The sequence below is a fragment of the Trachemys scripta genome, chromosome 7, assembly GCF_013100865.1.
Source record: "Trachemys scripta elegans isolate TJP31775 chromosome 7, CAS_Tse_1.0, whole genome shotgun sequence".
Taxonomy (NCBI): domain Eukaryota; kingdom Metazoa; phylum Chordata; order Testudines; family Emydidae; genus Trachemys; species Trachemys scripta.
Window position 1 is genome coordinate 83,767,438 of NC_048304.1, and position 20,822 is coordinate 83,788,259.

The following is a 20,822-nucleotide window of genomic DNA, read 5'->3' on the forward strand; positions in this document are numbered from 1 at the left end:
ATATCTGCCTCTGTATACCACTGCTGATTTGTGTGGATTTATAATAATTTGTTTACAAGTTCCTATCACTGTTGTTGCTGTGTGAAAAGCATACCTAAACAAAAAGGGGAAATAATTCAGTAATAGGATAAAAACAAACAATATATTACCAAGTACACAAATTAAGCAAAATGAAAACAATATGTTTGAATCACTTTTAGATATGGTAATCTTAGGTGTTATGTGAAGCAGTAGTAGGCAAACATTTTTCAGACAAATAATGGTTTTAGTTGTCCTAGTTTTCCAAGCCCCCTTCCTGTACATGCAACAACTTTTTTTTCTTGCTGGTGTCTATAAAAAGGAAAATATCTTCCCTTTCTGTTAAATTTTAACAGGTTTCTTGTCCGTTGTAGAATGCACTACAAACACCCCCCACACACACACACATTCAAGATACATTTTGAACTTGTCCCCTTCCCCACTTTAACCACTGGAATAAAAATTATAATGGGGGTGGCAGTAGCCACTACCAGTACATTTTAAATGGGACCAAATCTGGCAGGCAGCTTCTGAACACACCTACCGAATTGAGTCCTGCGTGTAAGTTAGGCAGATGAATGTCTATCTTCCCTGTAGATTGCTCTGGTGCTTAGGTGGAAGATAGGAGTCCAAAGGCCTAGAGTGAGGTAACATTGTGGATGCTCAAAAGCAGAAACTTAGGTGTCAAGGGAACTTTTACCCTGAAAAATATAGATACTGTGCAAGTTTAGAAGCCTACGAGTTTCAGCACAAATTTTGTAGACTGCAGTGTACTCTAAGGCTATGTCTACACTACATACGTTACAGCAGCACCACTGTAAAGGTCTTCCATATAGCCATTCCATGCCAACAGGAGAGAGCTCTCTCGTCGGCATAATTAAACCACCCCCAACGAGTGGCGGTAGCTATGTCAGCATGAGAGCGTCTCCCACTGACAGCGCTGTCCACACTGGCACTTTGGTCAGTGAAACTTATGTCAGTCAGGGGTAAGAGTCCTATAAACTCAGCTCATGCTGGCAAAACAGCTTGAGAAACAGAAACTCAGAGCTCACTTAAATTAGCATACTTTGATTGGGACTGGATGAAATAAAGGGAAGTCCTATTTCATAACTACTAAGTGTCAGAGGTGTAGCCGTGTTAGTCTGTATCCACAAAAACAACCAGGAGTCCGGTGGCACCTTAAAGACTAACAGATTTATTTGGGCATAAGCTTTTGTGGGTAAAAAACCCACTTCTTCAGATGCATGTTGTAATTTTCACTCCATGCATCTGAAGAAGTGGGTTTTTTACCCACGAAAGCTTATGCCCAAATGAATCTGTTAGTCTTTAAGGTGCCACCGGACTCCTTGTTACTTTCATAACTGAAGCTTTGGTCCCACAAACATATGTGCACACGCATGCAAATCAGGTTGATTTGTTTTAGTGATCATGCTGTTGAGGGGTAACATCATTAGCTAGAGCCAGACATGGTACATATGTTTAAGCTTTCTTTACTCCATTTGGCCAATGCACCTCAATCCTGACCTATTCTAACACCACTTGCATGTTCAGGTTCTCACAAGGTTCTGTTAAGGTATCTCAGCCCTGACCTGAAGCTCATAAAAAAAAATTCTTTAGAATAAGAAGGAAAGAGTGTTGTAATCCAACGGTTCCTTGACAGTTGGAAAACAGCAGTTGGGGAGAAGTGCAAGGAACAGTTGCACAGAAATGTGTGACAGTTGTGGGATTATTAGGAAAAATAATGATCAGGTAAAGGGAGAGGATGGAAAATTAGACACAGTGAGGGACGAGGGAGTTAGGAAAATGATTTAATTGCACAATGAGAGAACATATATAATGTAATAATTTCTCTCATTATTTTGTAGTCTGGTACTTTTTCATATCCACAGCTCTACCAATGTGCTTTGATCTTTTAACACAGATGCTGAATGCAACCACAACATTTCTGATGGGCCAAATCCTCCTCCTATTGTAGTTTTGTCATTGACTTAGAAAGACGCAGGATTTTGTCCTTCAAAAACAATGGAAGAGAGATTAATTTAGCGTGAGTTTGAGCTAGATAGATACTTGATAGCCATTTGAATGACAATTATAAGAACTAAAAAGGATGTGTTAGTGAGATTATTCAATGTTATAAGATAAAGTGCTGAGTTTAAGACTGGCTTGTGACAAATTAAATAAGTTTGGCAGTTTCATTTTGGTTTTTACTGCAGTATGCTATCTCATGTCCTCTTTTGGTCAACATAATTTGTAAAGTAGCTTATGTAATACTCCTTCCATCTTGTCGGAGAACTTGCTTTCATCATTATTTTGTAAAAAGCAAAAGTTTATTGAACAGTCACTGGGCCTGAAAACACAGAACAGTTACCAAGGGGAAATTCTGTTAAAATGTTGTGAAATAAAATTGCAAACCATTGTGCAGCACTGCTAAAGTTCAGGATTGAGGTGCATTGGCACAGTTGTGTGGCAGTATATGGCTGTTTCCTGAAGCCTGGCATAGTGTTTATCACAGTATTGCATCCATTACCATGATATCCCTAATGCAATTCATCCTTTGCTGCCAGAGTGTTAAATTCAGCCACAGAATTAAAAAGGGGGCAGAAGGGGGGGGGGGGGGGAATCAGCTAATGACATCATAAAATAGCATTGTTGTGGGATTTTTTTATTTTTCATTCAGTAGTCCCACTACTGACATTTTAGAGCAAATATTTATCCAGTAATTAGATTTTAGATCAAATGGCAATTTTATTAGTTCCCATAATATAACATAACAGCACTTGATTCAAAATTGGTAATTATTTAGGAATTCATAATGAGGTCACGTGTATCTTGAATTCTTAGTATGTCTGTCTACAAGGTTATTAGTTTATTCTCCCTTAGTTTTCGTTACTATACCTATTAATAAACACATTCAGAAAGGAAAATCAGCAGCATGGTGGATAAGGACAAACCGGGGGTATTTTAGACCACTGTTGACTCTCTGGTATTTTTCTTTCTTAAATGTGGCATAAGTGTAGCTAGAATTCAATTTAGATTCCCAAAGAAAGTGTCCTTGATTTCCTGATGGCTGTTAAAGATGAGCAATTTAGAACATCTAGACTAGTATTGGACAGGTGGGCCTTTTCATATAGTCACTCCCTTGGAATAAACAGAAGAACTAGACCTGGATTTCAGTGTTCTCAAATGGATTTTGAATGTGTCTTTGTGATGCAGTGATATCAAAGGCTGTTAAGATCCTGATCACAGAAGCACACTATATTATGTTGTTATTCCCGGTTATAGTTTTGTCCTTCACTCCCAATCTGTCAGGGATTGCAAGAGCTGTTGAGGCAACAAGCTTAGCGCCTGCAATGAGTGAACAACACATGTCATAAAGCAGTGCCCTCGCCTCAATTCAAGAGGTTTCACATGCAGCCCCCCTCAGAAAGTTTGGTCGTGACAATGTAGGACCTTGAAATTACACATGTAAAATTGGAAAAGATCAGGTTCTCTGTGGCAACCCCCGTTTTAGGGCATAAAAACTGAAAGCAGGCTGAAAAATGTGGGTGTTAAAAAATAAAAAGATTTGAATGGAGTGGGAAGAGAGTTCTGTGTTGTGCCTTCATCATGCTCTGGAACTCAGAAATGCCCTTATCTACAGCCATAGAATAGATTTCCCACAGTGCCTCACTTCATGTCACCACAATCCTTTTCAACTTAACCTTTTCCTTTTTTCTTGTTCCTTTGCTGTGAATGCATATGAGAGAAATTCTATACATATGTCTTCATCAGCAGAAGCATCAGGTGCTGCAGCCAAATTCTTCATATACTTCAGTAGAGTGGCACAGGACTTACTGTGGAGTAACTGGGATCAGAATTAGGCATTAAGGTGGACAGCTATCTTTACAAAATTAAAATGTAGCAATTACTTGACTAATAGCTGAAGCTGTATCTGTAGCTAAAAGCCTTTTATACTGTTTAAGTAAAATGGCTGATTCCAGAGTTGTCATAACATTTACCCAGGAAACTTGTTTATTGTTTCCACAAAACAGGAAGAAGCAAGGAGGGAGCTAGATTTTATTTTCTTTGCTCCTTAAGCCTAGCCTAGATTGTCTCTTCCCATGGAAAACTTCTACAGGAGGAAGCCAGAGGGGCAGAAAAACTGGTAATCATTCCCTTTAGGGCAAGAGATGAGGGACCTCCTCCCAGCTCCATGGAGGTTGGCTCCTGTGGCTGCCCAGTAGCAGCTGTGAAGGCGACCCAGAGGAGGGTGTTAATACACCTCTGACCCATATAATTTGCCTCCCAGAGTTCCAGCTGAAAAAGCAGGAGCAGAACAAAGAGGGGTGGTTTTGTGGAGTACAGCCTGTTCCCTATTTCTCCCTATCTCAGCTCAATTCTACCTCCTGAACTTAATGGACCTCCATTCACATAAGACACAGCAAGAAGGAGTGTTACAGAGGTGGCTCTCACTCTCTGCCACATGGAAAGGAGGAACGCTAAATATAGCCTTGGCAGAATTAGAGGGTTTTTTTTTAAATATAATTTCAGTGGATAAAAATCGATGCTTATTTATAACTTATTTTTATCAATTTAAATTTTCACAATTGCTGGAAATTATGGGAGGGTCAGATAAAAATTATGAAGTGACAGTAGACGTTGAGATTCAAAAGGTTATAGCTGTATAACTGTTAAAAGACAAATTGTCAATATCACATGTCAAAATATACAAGGTAAATATCCTTAAATGAAACTATGTTCTCAGCAGCATATTTCTTACTTTGCCTATCTGTAAATTATGGATAGAAATATTTTTCATTGGTTTGCGTGTGTATGTTGAAATCAACGTTTGCCAACATTCACCAATAAACATCTAATCCTTCCAAATTTAACTATGTACACATTCACAAGGGATGATCCAGCTCCCTGTAGTTATTATAGGCAGAACCGACAGTGAACTACTGTGAACAGTGAACAGACAGTGAACTACAGGTAGTTCAGCTTGCCTTCCACCCTAACACCCTGCTTTTGATTGCTTATAACTGCCAAACTTAATCATTGGGGCTGCAATTTTCCATGCTGGTGTCTACCTCAGGGCATCGCTACACTTGCAGATGTAGAGCGCTTTGAGTTAAACTGGCCTTCGTAGAGCGCAGTAGGGAAAGCACTGCAATCTGTCCACACTGACAGCTGCAAGCGCACTGGCGTGGCCACATTAGCAGCTCTTGAAACAGCCACAGAGAGCAGTGCATTGTGGTAGCTATCCCAGCATGCAAGTGGCTGCAATGTGCTTTTCAAATGAGGGGGTGGGGTGGAGTGTGACAGGGAGTATGTTGTGTGTATGTGGGAGGAGAGAGAGTGGGTTTTTGGGGGGCTGAGAGCATGTCCGCATGCTGTCTTGTAAGTTCAGGCAGCAACAGACCCCCTCCTTCTCCCCCCCGCCTCTCTCTCTCACACACAGAATTCCACAGTGAATGGTTGCTTTGTCTCGGAGCAGATAAGCATGCCGGCTGTCAGAAACGGAGCTTTCAAAGGGCATATCCACATTCCTGCAGTGATTCCAAAACAATGACAAGAGTGGCCACTTGATTTAAGGGGATTATGGGATGTTTCAGAGCTGATCAGAGCACAGTAATGCAACACCTTGTTCACACCAACGCCTGGGCGTTTCAGTCAATGTGCACCAAGTGTTAATCTTCTCGCCGAGGTGGAGTACCAGGAGCACTCTAGCCCTGGAGTCAGAGCGCTCTACGTGCCTTGCCAGTGTGGACAGGTAGTGAGCTAGGGCGCCCAGGGCTGCTTTAATGCACTCTAACTTGCAAGTGTAGCCAAGCCCTCAGGCTGGGTTTTTAACAAATGGTTCAGCCATTTTAGAGAATGAGGTTGGGGAGAAATATGTTGCTTTGCCCATGTTAAAAAAATTCTTACAACCTTTTAATTGAGAAACTCCAGTTCCTCCATGATTTGAGGTGTGACAGGAGGATTGCTATGGTGCCAGGAGACCTTTGAAAATCCACCCAACTTTGACCAAACCCTGCCTCGTTTAGTGCACAAGGTAGATGGAGTTCAAGGAATGAATCAGGGTTGAGTAGTGAATTAGGCTGTTGTCTGAAGGACCCCTGACCACATTTGTTGTTATAGTGGGAAAGTGTTTAGTAAATGAGGCATGGAATTACAAGAGGAGGAAGGATGGTTTCATGGTTAAGATAGTTGAATGCCACTTTTGAGAACTGGATTTTATCTGCATCTGCCAGAGTTCCAATGGAATGCTGGGCAGGTCACTAAAATCAAAATTTTCCACAGGTGGCCACTTGTGTGTTCCTCCCTATCTGAGTGCCCAGCTTGATTGAGACATTGGGAGCCTCATTTGCAAAAATGTTGAGCTCTCACAACTGCAAATGAAGTTAATGCGAGCTATGCTTTGAACATCTGAAGTACTATAAAAATACCAACTACTCTGAAAAATCAGATTTTAAGCATCTAAATTTGGGCAGCAAAATTAGTGGACGTATTTGACAACATAGGCCTTAATCTCTCAGTTCCCCATCTAATAAATAGTAATAATGCCACCCCATCTGATATGTGTGTTATAAAGAAATTCATTAATGTTTGTAAATCACTCAGATGCAATGATGAGTGCCATAAAAAAGCCCATACACAGGTTTTGAATGGTATACAGTAATTAAAGCATGTAGCCACACACTAAATGGTGAGGATAAAAAGAAATATTAATAGCTACCCATTCAATAAGCATTGCCTTTTTTTGTGTACTAATGAGACGGGGCCCTAAAGGAAAAAATAAATAAAAGTATGTGGCCATTTAATGCAAGACTGCATAAGAATGCATCCACATAAGGCAGCTGACTTAAGGTTGCATGGGCAACCTCACTTCTGGTATTCCCTAATTTTTGAGTGTTTTACCGTAACATTCTTTTAATGTAGTTTATTTTATGTAGTTTTATTTACCGTAACAAACAGAACCAAATGAAACTTCATTAAATAATGATGAGTGCTACAAGCCTATCTCCCACCATGGTATGCTGAAAATATTCCCCTCACTTTGTAAACTGATTTTAAGGCATTTAGCAAGAATTAAATCCTTCCACTGCAGATGCATCATCACTGCTATACACAACAAAGAGATGTTTACAGATATATTGAATAGCAGCAGTTTTTTTCTATATTATAATCAGTTAATGTGCATTCAATTTTCTTGTATTCCCCAAACTGCTCTTCCTGATCTATTTCTGTCTTAATATACAGTACGCAAAAGAACACAGATTATAGTGTTCTGAGTGCTCAGATTGTATGCTGTTTGATAAGTGATGCTTCTGCTTTAATATCTGTATTTATTGTGGCCAGATCAATGTCTCTGTGAGAAAGCACAAGCAAGTCTATATTGATACTGTTCTGTAGAACTATTCTATACTCACCATCAATCCATCTCTTTTCCCTTGCAGCTTTGTGTAGGTGCAAGTAAATAAAAACTTTCTGTCAGCAAATTGAAAGGAATATAGCAGCAAGATGTCTGCCCGAAGTGGGAAAAAGAAAATGTCCAAAATGTCACGCTCAAGCAGGGCAGGTGTTATTTTCCCTGTGGGGAGGATGATGCGCTACTTGAGGAAAGGAACATACAAGTACCGGATAGGTGTTGGAGCGCCAGTCTACATGGCAGCTGTCATAGAATACCTAGCAGGTAAATTAAGAGCCTCATTTTAGAAGTGCTGATCATGTACAGAGCCAAGTGAAGTCCATGGGCTATGCACACTGGCGGGGGGGTGGGGGAACAAGCTCTAAAAGAGTATAGAATATACCAAAATGCATTTAATAGGTTGAGGTGGATTCCTTCACATATTGGAGCAGCAGAGGCAGCATGCTTGATCTCTATGTGGAAGGATCGTGTTACTGTTCTGCAATGATCTCTTTGCCTGATCTAAAAGTGTGATGGGCCATAAAGGGTGTTGCATTGAGTACTTTTTTCACAAAAGAGAGACCAATGTAGGACTTTGAGAGAGTTGGATGAGAATAACAGATGAGAAAAAGGAGAATTCACATTACTCTAATAGCATGTTCTAGTTAAATTAAACTACATTCTCTTTAACTGCATCTACCCTTACCAAAAAAAAGCCCACAAACAAAACCCAAAACAAAAAAAACAAAACTTGTTAAAGTGGCTGTGAAATGTGGTTGTGGTTCAGCTTTGTTATGAAACCGTTTCTGCTTGCTTACATGTCCAGAAAACAAACAAAAACCCAACCCCCTTTTCCCCCCCACCCCACACACACACCTACCTTTAATGATGTTAGAGAATGTGTTTTAACTTCAGTAAATACCTAAGCTTTATGTGATGCCATGAAATTGAACATAATGCACCAAGGATGGGGGTGGGGGAGGTGACACAGGTTGCTGGTGCTGCACTTGGTTTTCACCTATGAACACATTCAAGTTCATATTCTTATTCAGATCTAGAAGAATTAAGCTTCAGTTTCACCATAATATAAATTTGTCCACATCACAAAATAGCCCCTTAGCATAATATCGTCGTACCTGTTGGAGGGAAGGCTCAGGTTGGAATTACAGGGATGTCACAGTTGAAGACTGAGGTGTATTAGGAGAACTGTGAGGAGTCTGAGGCCTGGACTAGTTGAATGTGCTGCAATTCACAATTACAGTTCATTGCAAGAGCTGCATGGGGGATGCATGGAGCCTGCCTGCCCATGTAACAGCATATGTGTCTGTAGCAATTGCTATCTAGTCCCTTTTACACATATTTGATGCAGCCTCCGTTATAACTCCTCTCCTTGTCAAAAAAATCATAAGGAATAAGTTTCCTTTTCAAATGCATAATACAGAAGGCTTATTTTGAGACATTGAAGAAATAAGCAAATCTAGTTTTCAGGTTTTTGATTATATCTAACAGGAGGGAGCAAAATGCTGGTGACACTTTCATATTCGCCATAAAGCAATTCTGGAATCAGAATTCACCTTTATCTAACACTGGTTTTGAAGTTAAAAAGAAAAATATTGTTTATATGGTACAAATACAGTTAAGTTTAAATAAAGCATTTCTGTCCACCTATAGCTCATCCAACTGCAAGAAATAATAAATCCATAAAAATAAGTTGAGAATGAATTGCCACAGGAAAAAGATCCAACCTTCAGAGAAACAGACTCAAAGTCTGAAATGGTGGTTGTGCCTTCCTCTCTTTCATTTTCTAATATATTATCAATTAAGTTGTTTGTTCCAAAATCTCGAGTGTGCATACGTAAATAAACCCATATTTACACAGTCCTATTTTATATATTAAAGAAACATTGTTTCCCTGACCATTGTAGGAGCCTAAATCCCTCTTAGAAGGATATGGTGAAGTTATGCTATACAAGGGCAGGGGCATGATTTGGGAAGACCTTGCAGAGCATCCTTAGCCCTCTGTGGCATGGAACACGGCTCTAAGGGGATACTTGCATAGCTGAGAGGGAGATTGGGAAGAGTGAGGCCAAGAGGATCCATTGTTACATGGATCCTCCAATCTCTCCTCCCTTCCTAGCAACTGTCTTGGGACTTCTGTCCAAATTTGGCCAAGTTGTAAGCCTTTGAAAAAGCTGCAGTTTGCATATACTCAGTAGAAAGGTCTTTGATTTTTAACAGTTAAAATCCTTGTAGCTTGCTCCAGCCTCACAGCTCCTACATGTGACTGGACTATGCATTCACCATGCCCACAATGGCCCTGAGCCTTCTACTGCCCAGGGCTACAGGGGCTCAGAAGGACTTTCCCTGTAATTACTGCTCCTGACTAGGGTGAAGCTGGGTACTGGAACTGAGAACAAGGAGCCTGTCTCTCCTGTGCTCACAATGATCCCTCTGCTGGTACTCAGGCTGTGTGGAGGAGGAAGTCATCTGAGCTGAATACAGAAGGGAGAAAAGCTGGACTGAAGGAAGGAGGGAGAAGAAGTACAGCAGAACCCTGTTTATGTGATCCAATTGGTACCAGAGCCAGATCAGATAATCAAAAATTCAGATAATCCAGAGAATGGGAAAGTGCGAGGCTGCAGCACCGTCTAACAGCCACAGGAGAGATCGCCCACTTCTGGACCTGTGTGTGCTGGTTGTTCAATTAATAAGGAGAACTGGATAATGGAAGGTCAGATAAACAGGTTCTGCTGTATATTGGGACAAGCAATCTGGTGAGATTGGGATTGGAGGGGCGGGGAGAGATTGGGACTGGTTAGGATAGGAGACTAGGAGCCGGGGGAGTGAAGGCAGACTGAGAATAGCTGGGCAAAAAGATTGGGGTTGGAAGTTGGGGGAAGGGAGGTTTGGACTGCTTAAGCTAGGAGATGAACTGGAAGTCATGGGAGGCAGCTTGGGACTAGGAGCCATTTGGCAGGGGAAGAAGGAGAATTGAGATTGGACAGAAGAAACTGGAACTAGCTAGACAAGGAGACTGGGGATAGGAACTAATCAGGAAGAATGGGCAGCTAGGGGGGAGAGTCAGATCTGACAAGGAGATGGAGTGTTGGGTGGAAAATAAGACTGGCTGGGCAGAGCTACTGGGACAAGGAGCCAGGGGGAGATTGGGATTGGATGAGGTGCCCAGTGAGAAAGACTGGCAGACAATGTTTAAAAGAACATTATTAAAGTTGCAAAATCAAGCAATCAGAATTTAGGAAACACCAGAATGAAGGTTGCCTGTGCAAACTAAATGTTCCACAGATCCCCTGCCTCCTTCAGTGCACAGGATGAACCTGCACTGGGATGAATGTATAGGTACAAGGGAGTCAGATTAAGGTCACACAGGCAGTCTTAATTCTAGCATCTAATTCTTGAGTGCTTGATTTTGCAACTTTAATAATGTTCTTTTAACATAGGTAGTGTTTAATAGTTTATATATTAAATAGCTGCTAATAGTTTTTTACATAACTCATTACTAATAATTCCAAACAACTTTTACAGCTTTAACATTCATATTTTGCTGCTTAGGGTTTATTTTGTACACTAAGAAGTAGTAAAAACGGGAGGACAGGTTTGCAGTATTGAAGACCTCTTTTCCTCCTGTGGAGTTAAACCTCCTGCCAGGGATGCTGGAATAATGTTTATAGTGGGGTGCTCAGAGCCATTCAACGAAATAGTAAATCAGTATATGATGGAAACCACTTCAAGCCAGGAGGTGTGGCAGCACCCCTAGTTCCAGCACCTGTGCTTTCTGCTGTTGTCCCTGGATGATAAGCCAAGTAGTTTTCTATAAATTTCCAGTGAGTTTTCCTTGGAGATTTTTGTATTTATACCTCTTGCAGTTATTTTTTTTTCTATGAGAAAAAAGTACAATATCACCAATGAAGGACTGATGCAATTGTGACTTGAACCCCAGTTAACAAAATTTTAAAAAGCAAGAGAAGAGCGGGACATTGGACATTCTTAAAATAAATCAGTGCTCCAATATTATTTTTATGCTTACTTAATGCACAAAGATACCCAACCAAACAACCCCTGCCCCCCATTAATATACTAGTAGCGGTACAAGGAACCAAGGAACAGGTTCTTCCTGTTTTTCACTATATACAAGGTTAAATTTGAGAAGTTAATGAGTTCCACTGATGGAGTTGAACATCGTTTTAAAAAAATTGTAGCAAATAAAGAAAAATCACATCGGCCTGTGTGTTACATCTAGATAAATCACAAAAAAGGTAACTGAGGTGGTAGGTCACAGCTGAAACCTTATTGCAAATCTAGAGAAACTACTTTTCACGTGAACTATGGCATGACCATCAATCCCTGAAATTTCTGGAAGGAATCACAACTAACAGTTCATGCAGTCAGAATCTGGGTAGCAAGTTACCTACTTGCATCCAAACCAAAACTCTTCCTTCTGTAAAATGAATCTTCACACAGCTTTGTCAGTGCCCCTCAATCTAGACCTGTAGCATTTCCTTTCAGTTCTATTCTACTGGCCTTCACCACAATTATATCAATGCACCTCACTCCTTGCCAGCAGCACTTTTACTTGTCTAGTCCTAAGAGTCCTCACCATCAAGACTCTCTACTAGATTTTTGTTTTTTCCATTGGATGCTCACACTGTTTTATTGTTATAGGATTACTTGTGAATTTTGGGCTGCTGACATTTTTTGAAAGAGCATTTTAACTTGAGATTTGAAGAAAGCAATATAGAATTACATGAACCAATTTTTAGCACCCTAGCTTTTTACAGTGTCTGTTTAGAAAAGTAGGAAAGGATCACAAAATATTTTTGGTAATCTTACATAAACATTGACTATTGTTTAGTTTCTATGTTTTTCAGTAAGGAGTGGTAGATTTGTAATAAAAAGATGTTTAGCCTGATTTTCCTTTACACTAAAGCCAGTTTACACTGCTTTGGCGATATAAAGTGGCATTAGTGTAAATGAAAGTCAGGCTGTTCTTATCTTGAGAACATTTGCCACCAAAATAGGATAATTTCTAAGTAGATCAAACCTGGGATTTCAGTTATTTGCTATTGTCCCTTTAAAGCCAAAAAAACCCCCCACATCTGGAAACGATACCTTACAGAAGTTGGTCAGAAAGATGCTGTGATACTGCACATCAGATTCTGGAGTGGGGAACAAGATGCTTGATTATTCCCTGAAGAAAGCCTGCACTCCAATTTTGTTAGATTTGTTGCTTTTCTGTTGCTGATTTTTGCCCCCAATGTGTTTGCAGCTGAAATACTAGAGCTAGCAGGGAATGCAGCAAGAGACAACAAAAAGGGAAGAATTGCCCCCAGACACATCCTCCTGGCAGTTGCCAATGATGAGGAACTGAACCAGGTATGCTTTCAGAATTTTAGTGTATGGTTGTCTGTACACTGTCGCTCAAGTACAGCTGCCATACTTAAAGTTTAGAAACAGTCCAGTGTGGTATTCAGATGAGTCCAAGATGGTTCCCACAACAGAAAATGAAACAAGAATCTGCCCGCCAACATAAGAACAAAAACGACTTTTATGCCATGGACTCTTATTTGTGTAAGGAATGGAAAAGGAAACTGTAGGTAATCCCTTGTTCTTTATGTTTTAAATGGCCACCTGCATGTTCTGTCAAGTGATTTGCCAGTAATATATGAATGCGTAGTTGACTTTATGGGAGAGATTTTATTGTGTGTACATCAGGACCCCATTCCTACAGTGCTCCCATAAATAATGCCAGAATCTATCATTGTCACTTAGAGTTTCAGCAGTACTCTATCTCTAGTTTATTAATCTGATCCATAGCTGAGTTATTTTTTATACTAGGCTTGGCAGATGGAGAATTCCTTAATTGCTTTTATGTCTATAATTCTGTATCCCTAGCCAGCATCCTTTAATTTCAGGCTGTTTACCTTTGCTATTAAATAATTATTGTGAAGTGCATTGTTACTTTTGTATGAGCATTACAGTACAAATGCCACAAATAGAATAAAATGAGTGTTTTAAATATTGTATACTCTACTTGTGTATAGTGCAGTGTAGTCTATGAGGACAGTTCTAGTCAAGAGTGAGGGATTTTAATCAGATAAGTCATGCTTCTTTACACTGCCTCTCCCTGCAGTTGCTAAAAGGAGTGACCATTGCAAGTGGAGGGGTCCTGCCCAGAATTCAACCAGAGCTTCTTGCCAAAAAACGAGGTGCCAAAGGCAAATCTGAAACTATCCTTTCCCCATCTCCTGAAAAGAGAGGGAGGAAATCCTTGGTGAGCAAGAAGAGTGGAAAGAAAGCAAAGGCTACCAAAGCCCGGGCACCCAAAAAGGTAAGCAAAAACTAGGTTTGGTGTTTTGGGAAGTGGGAGAGACTGATTGAATGAAGAATGATACAGGGGAATCGGAGAAATTAGATGGGTGCCTTCCCATTGCTTATTAGTTGATTGGTATCTTGTTTGTGACAACTGGAAGAGGGAGGTAAGGGTTGATAATGAGTGAGAAGTACATGGTCCAGGATTTTCTCTCAAAATAGTAGATGGTAGTGGAGAAATGAGCCATCAGATTATTTCTGTAATGAGATTCCAGAATCGTGGCAGTCACTGTTTAGAGGATACTTTTCAAGTACATTCACATTACCTTCTATGATACTTTTACGAAAACCCATACTGTCACTAGGATCCTGCAACACCTTTGTGGAAAGGATGCTCTAGCAAATAAAACACACTTCCTCATCACCCACCCTTATTTTTTCCACCCTCCTTCACAAGAAGTCCAACAACAAACCCACAGACCATCACCACCTTCTAGCTAAAAACTGTAAAGTTTTCAGCCACACTACTGCGACAGGATTTCTGGTTAAGATTTCCAGTGGTCAGAGAACTTGTCCTGACATGGGATATATATTTGGTGCTGAAAAGGATGCATTATATCAGCCTTTTGTAATTCTCTCAGAGTAATGTCTGTATATTCACATCAGTCTCCATCTTCTCCTCTTACCTTTTAGTCTCTTGCTGGAGACATGATTTCAATGCTTTTAAAATATATATATTTTTAATAGCAATTACATCTGTGAGAAGAATGAATGGGAGGTTTTGACTGCTAAACTTTCCTTCACTCTCTAGGCCATGGGGACAAAGCTGTCCTGTGTCCCCACCCAAAGTTTTTACCAAAAGTAGTAAACATACTCACCATGAGTGTACCCCCTTGTGTTAGAGTGCAGTGCTGCCAGAGATCCTTATCTCTAGCACTCCTTGCAAACCACTAGTCTTTGCACACTGGTCACTTCTAGGGTCTTCTTTGGCTTAGTCCTCTAGTCAAGTCACTTAGAAGTTTAAAACCCATTCCAGGGTAGCAAAAAGGGGCAACAAAGGCCAAGTAAATCTTTAAACTTATTAGTTTTCCGCCCCCTCAGGGGCCACTGAAGTGCTTTTACTGGACCTATCTCAGGGTCTCCCACACAGGACCCTAACCTGCTTCTGCAGAGTTCTTTCTCTGTTGTTTCTTGTCTAGCAAGTTTTTCCCTTCACTGACTCCTCTCTCTGGGGACTCTAGTTGCTCCCCTTAGGGACAGGGGCAGCTCCAGGCACGAGCGCACCAAGCGCGTGCCTGGGGCAGCAAGCCGTGGGGGGCAGCCTGACGGTCGCCGTGAGGGCAGGAGTCAGGCAGCCTTCGGCGGCATGCCTGCGGGAGGTCCACCGGTCCCACGGCTTCGGCGACAATTCGGCGGCGGATACGCTGAAGGCGCGGGACCGGTGGATCTCCTGCAGGCATGCTGCCGAATCCGCGTTACCAGCGGACCTCCCACAGGCATGCTGCCGAAGGCTGCCTGACTGCCGTGCTTGAGGTGGCAAAATCCATAGAGCCACCCCTGCTTAGGAATCTCCCTGCTACTTGCAGGCCCTAGTTTAAGGCTTTCCACCACAGGAGCCTACCCTGCTCCCTGTATGTCCTGCTGGAGAGTCCTGCCTTCTCTGCAGTCTCTCCCCTATTGAGCTTCCTTAGTCTGCTTATAAGGTCCAGGTATCTAATGGCTCATCACCTACCTCTGTCCCTGTCTAGCAGGAGGCCATCAGTCAATCACCCCTCAGGTGGAGCATGTATCTAATTGTGTTTTTTTCCCCATTGCTAGAAGTTGAAGGAGGTTCTGAGTTCCACCTAACTCAAAACATTACTCTTGTAGTCTCATTTGGTTTTTCTTTCCAAAACCTGATGAGACTACATACTCTGCATGTTAAGAGGTCTATGAGATTTTGTTTGGATAGGACTAAGTCATTTAGGTCGTCACCTAGACTTTTTGAAGCGTTGGGGGATAAATGTAAAGATAATGCCATTTCCATACATCATCCATTGAAATGGATGAGATTATGCACTTACATCTTAGCTAGAGTACCTGAGCACTTTAGGGCTCCCTCTACAAAGGCTACAGTGGTATCAATTCATCCTTCTGTAATGTTTTCATCATAGAAAACTACTCTGTTTACCCCTTTATGCAGAACTCTGTTCTTGACTTGGCACTTAGATACAATACTTACTTTGCAATCGTTGCCTAATTAGGGTTGCTCAGCCTGTCTTTCTGGGTTTGTACTGCTTGCCATTCTGCCAGAGCTGGGAAAATGCAGAGACCACCTCTAAAAAGAAAGTAGAATTACTTAACAATAACTGTAGGTATCTGAGAATAATACCTCTACATATTCACATCACTAGCCACCTTCCCCTCTTATTCTGAATTCTACATTCTCAAAATTCTGGGGTTTAGCAGGAGGAGTTGAGGTGTTGGTCTGCTTGGCCTCTTACATCCTTTGGTCTGAATGTTCAGAGCTGTGAGGGGCTCTGTTTTTTTCCCTAGAAGATTCCTTAAGCTAGGCTGCACCAAGGGGTGCATCTCATAGGTGTGAATTTGCAGATGCAACACTCTTGAAAAACTACAGTTACTGGTGACAGGTTTCAGAGGGGTAGCCATGTTCGTCTGTATCAGCAGTGGTATAAGCTACGGGTGCAGGGTTAAATCAATCTAACGCTGCTAAATTCGACCTAAACTCGTAGTGTAGACCAGGGCTAAGAGACTAACAAATTTATTTGGGCATAAGCTTTTGTGGGCTATAACCCACTTCATCAGATGCATGGAGTGAAAAAAATAGGCAAGTTCAAATATACAGCACATGAAAAGATGTGTTATGTGCTGTATATTTATACCTACCTACTTTTTTTCACTCCATGCAGCTGATGAAGTGGGTTCTAGCCCACAAAAGCTTGTGCCCAAATAAATGTGTTAATCTCCAAGGTGCCACAAGGACTCCTCATTGTAGTTACTGATAAGTTACTTTTTATCTAGGTCTTCTGAGTGGTTGTGTGATGGGTAATTATGTGATGAAGGCGCCATTGGATTATGATTTATTTTCAAGTTCTAGTGGCTGCTCCCAGTTTGTTTTTCCTTATAAATTAGAGCATTTGGCTCTTATTTAGTTTGAATACTCATAAATTAATGCAGCACAAGTAAAATTACAAAAACAAAAATCCTCAATAAGCTGCAGACATATGTATGTATTACTAAATCTTACAGTACCACAAACCTCCACTGTGCTCCATCTTTACTTTTCCTATGTTTAGTAACTAGTAGAAAAGTCTTCTAATACATACATAACTTTGGGGTAGTAAAACGCTGTGGTTTGGTTGTCATTCTATGAAGTTTAGATGAAAAGGCTATTGCTTTTATCTTTTGAAAGATTATAATCACAGACTTCTTTTTCCTGACTGTTATTGCTTCATTTTGCCTTCTTTCCCCCAATAGAGCAAGCAGAAGGAGAATGAAAAAGAGGGGGCCTCAAATTCAACATCTGAGGATGGACCTGGGGATGGATTCACCATCCTGTCTTCTAAAAGCCTCGTTCCAGGACAGAAGGTAATAGAAGTCAGAGAACAGATGTTATATAGTAAAATATGATCGCACCACTGAGTCTAACATCAGCAAAAGAATATTTCCCATCATGCATGAACACAAGCTCTCCCCCATCATTCTGGCTCAGTTGTTTGGGATTTAAAGATGGATCCAAACCCCATTGAAGTCAGTCGGTTTTGGATTAGGCCCTTATAAGATTTGTCTGCAGACTGAAGGTTTACAAGATCAAGACTGGATATTATTTCTTCCTGGTGACAGTGAAATGATGATTTGGGTCTCCCAGTATAGCTATAGGAGAGGAGGGGGCTGTTTTAGTTAAGGCCTAACTATGCTGCTTCTCGTTGTGTTAACAAACCACGTTTTAATCTTCCAGCTAAAATTATTTCTAACAGTTTGGCTGGCCAGAATTCTAAAATGTTTCTAACAGGATTTTGCCATGTCCACATTGTCCAGCTAAACTGTTTAACAAAACTCTCTCCTTCCTCTTTTTTTTTTTTTTTTTGCATGGAGGTCAGGATTTTTTTTAGCTTCCTTAACCTCTTATTATCATTCTATTTGAAAGATACTGCATAATTTCTTACAGACTTAACTATGGAGATATCCTTCAAGCTTTTTCGTTTTAAAGGGTAGGATCTTTCAAAGAAAAATATATTTCATGAAATTTCTTCTGAAAATCCCCCTGTAGGAGTTGCATGCCCTGCCTTATGAATCTCAGAACCTTTTAAAAATACTAAAAATAATTGGAGCCATATGTATGCTTTATCAGGCCCTCTTTGGCACTGGCTCCATTTGAAATCAGCACCCACGGCTGTTGGCCTGGGTCCCTTAGGCACAAGGACCATGTAGGCTTGTGCACCAAATCAGCACCTCTCCCAGGTTTCAGTACTCCAGTGTGAATTTGGTTTGATTCACCAGAAACTGGACATGTTGGCCTCCACTCCTTCTGGTTCTTCAGCCCCTGCTAAGCCAGTGCTTTAGCATATGAAGGAGTAGCCCCAATTTACAGATTGCATACCACAGCACATAAATCTGGCAGGTTCTTTTGGAGCAATAGTGTAGCTAAATGGATGAGTGTTGGGTCTGCTCTGTTTGAGATTTGGGTCCTGTTCCCAATTCCACCAGATGTGACTTTGTGCAGCCTCCCATTTACTTCTGTAAAATGGGAAGGGCTGATATTTACCCTACTCCTAGAGTAGAGTTATTAGGCCTTGCTCAATAATGAAGTGCACAGAATTCCACTCAGTGGAATTGGTAAAACTCATTGTTTTCTGGATACCAGCCCCACATATCTTCTCCAGACCAAAGGGCATTTTCAGCAGCAGAAGATTCAATTGTGTATCATCCAGAAGTTTAGGTCTGAATTTCTGCTTCAGAATGAAGTAGGTAGACTCAGTGAGGTTAGGGAGCATGCTCACTGCAAATGAAGTACTAACAGAATTTAAGAGCAAATCTCCAGCAAACTCTGCTTAACGTGCAAATGGTGAGTTTCCAAAGCTTATAGAGCTGTGATGTCATTTTTTGTGTGATAATCTCAATATTTCTGTCCTTTTTGTTGTTGTTGAGATTGAACAAAGAGAGAAATGAGACTGTAGAGTCTGTAGAATAGCTTTTTGAACTCTCATTAAGGCTTCAATTATTGGTTATTTCCAGTTCTGTGATTGATGTGTGGGTGGGGAATTAGGCCTGGTCTACTCTAAGAGCATATAAAAGTAAAGTTTAAAAGTTGGAATCAGACAACTTGACTACAGTAAAATGAATGACCCATGAAAGTGGGGTCCATCTGTCTTCTCTTGTAGTAATTTGGTATGAAATTTGGTATGGTTTCACAATTAAAATTATTAGTTTAATTCTTTCTACATTCTCATTCTCATCTTGCAGCTTTCTCTGACACAAAGTGACGTCAGCCATATTGGCTCCATGAAAGTAGAAGGCATTGTTCACCCAACAACTGCTGAAATAGACCTCAAGGAGGAAATAGGTAAGGCTCTGTTGGAAGCAGCAAAGGCAAATCTAGCATTGGACTGATATCTGGTCTACTGACTGACTGCTAAAATTTAATACTCTTTCATTTCTGTCCGGAAAACCAGGCTGGAATTGAGCAGGGATGGCAGGCTCCAGATATTTGCAGCTAATCAGTGACTTGCTAATAATAGCCAACATACAGATGAGATGACAAATGCCATGATCAAAATAGGATAGGTTTGATATCTTATCATTCTCCCTTCCAAGTCAAGACTTGTTAAATCTTCTGTGGTCCGTAGTATTAAGACTAAAGGTATGTCTATTCATACAGCGCTGCAGCGGCGCAGCTGTACCAATATAGCCGCGCTGCTGCAGTGCATCTGGTGAAGACGCTCTATGCTGACGGGAGAGAGCTCTACCATTGGCATAAAAAACCCACCTCTGCGAGTGGTATAAGCTACATTGTCAGGAGAAGCTCTTCCACCAGCATAGGGCTGTGCACATGAATGCTTATGCTGGTGTAACTTATGTTGCTTAAGGGGGTGGAATATTTACACCCCTGAGCGACATAAGTTATGCCAACATAGGCTGTAGTATAGACAGCCTAATTGTGGACCTAGTTCATCTTTTATTACTGCCTTTCTCTTTTATTACTGCCTTTCTCAAGTTTTCATCTTTTTAGAATCCAAGGGTGCTAACGCAGTTAAATAATCAATTGTTCTTCAAGTATTTTCCCTGTGGGTGCTCCACTTCAGGTGCGCATGCACCTCTGTAGCCCTGGATCAGAGATTTTCAGTTAGCAGTGCCTGTTCAGTCCACACACCCTATCCTTCCTTGTGTTGACACTGAGGCTATAAAGGAGTGTGCGGATGAACTGCCCTCAGTTCCTTCTCAACTGCCTTGGTCTGAGACGGAGCCTTGATGTGTCCCCCTTGAGCATGCCTCACTTTATCTTTCTTAGAATACTTGGTGTAGTTAGTTGTTAGTTTCAGTGTTGTTATAGTTAGTTAGTACAGTTAAGTAGGGAGAGGATCATTTCTCCTTTCTTTCTGTCTAGGGGACTTGTTTCCTCCTGGCAGGGCATGCCTGACTTCTCCAGGCTTCAACGCTGCCTTTCCTACTCAGAGACCATACTGGTGAGCGACAGCCCCTCTAAATACTTCCATTGCTTGGGGGAGTCCTATATCACCAAGAAGTGCAACTTCCATCTAGCCCTCAAACCCAGGGCGAGGAAGAACAGGGAGATTAAGATCAGATTAATCATGGAACGCTCCCTTCAACCATCTTCTGAGCCAGGTCAGGAGACTCCCAACCCCTCTCCCTCTGCACCCACCCCCATTCATCTATCTCAGGAGAGATCCAGCACCTCTTCTATCTTAACACAACCTTCTCCTAAGAAAGGGGAGACATTGGAAGTGTCAGGGAAAGCTTCCAAAAACAGGAGCACAGACTCTCACCTTAAGGAGCCAGCTCCAAAAATGACCAGGTCTCTGGAGAGATCTACAGTCTCTGAAGCCTCAGCTTCTTGGCTTAGTACCAG

General features: G+C 41.2%; 1 protein-coding gene across 3 annotated transcripts in view; it reads left to right on the forward strand.

Annotated features, from left to right (window-relative positions):
* Positions 1 to 20,822, forward strand: part of LOC117879806 (core histone macro-H2A.2) — a 35,324-nt gene that overhangs the window by 2,503 nt on the left and 11,999 nt on the right. For all 3 annotated transcript variants that reach the window (XM_034775165.1, XM_034775166.1, XM_034775164.1), the window contains exons 2-6: positions 7,458 to 7,693; positions 12,693 to 12,799; positions 13,557 to 13,754; positions 17,213 to 17,323; positions 19,199 to 19,298. In XM_034775165.1, coding sequence (XP_034631056.1) covers positions 7,522 to 7,693; positions 12,693 to 12,799; positions 13,557 to 13,754; positions 17,213 to 17,323; positions 19,199 to 19,298 — 688 coding nt within the window. In that variant the 5' untranslated portion in view covers positions 7,458 to 7,521. The remainder of the gene's footprint in view (positions 1 to 7,457; positions 7,694 to 12,692; positions 12,800 to 13,556; positions 13,755 to 17,212; positions 17,324 to 19,198; positions 19,299 to 20,822) is intronic.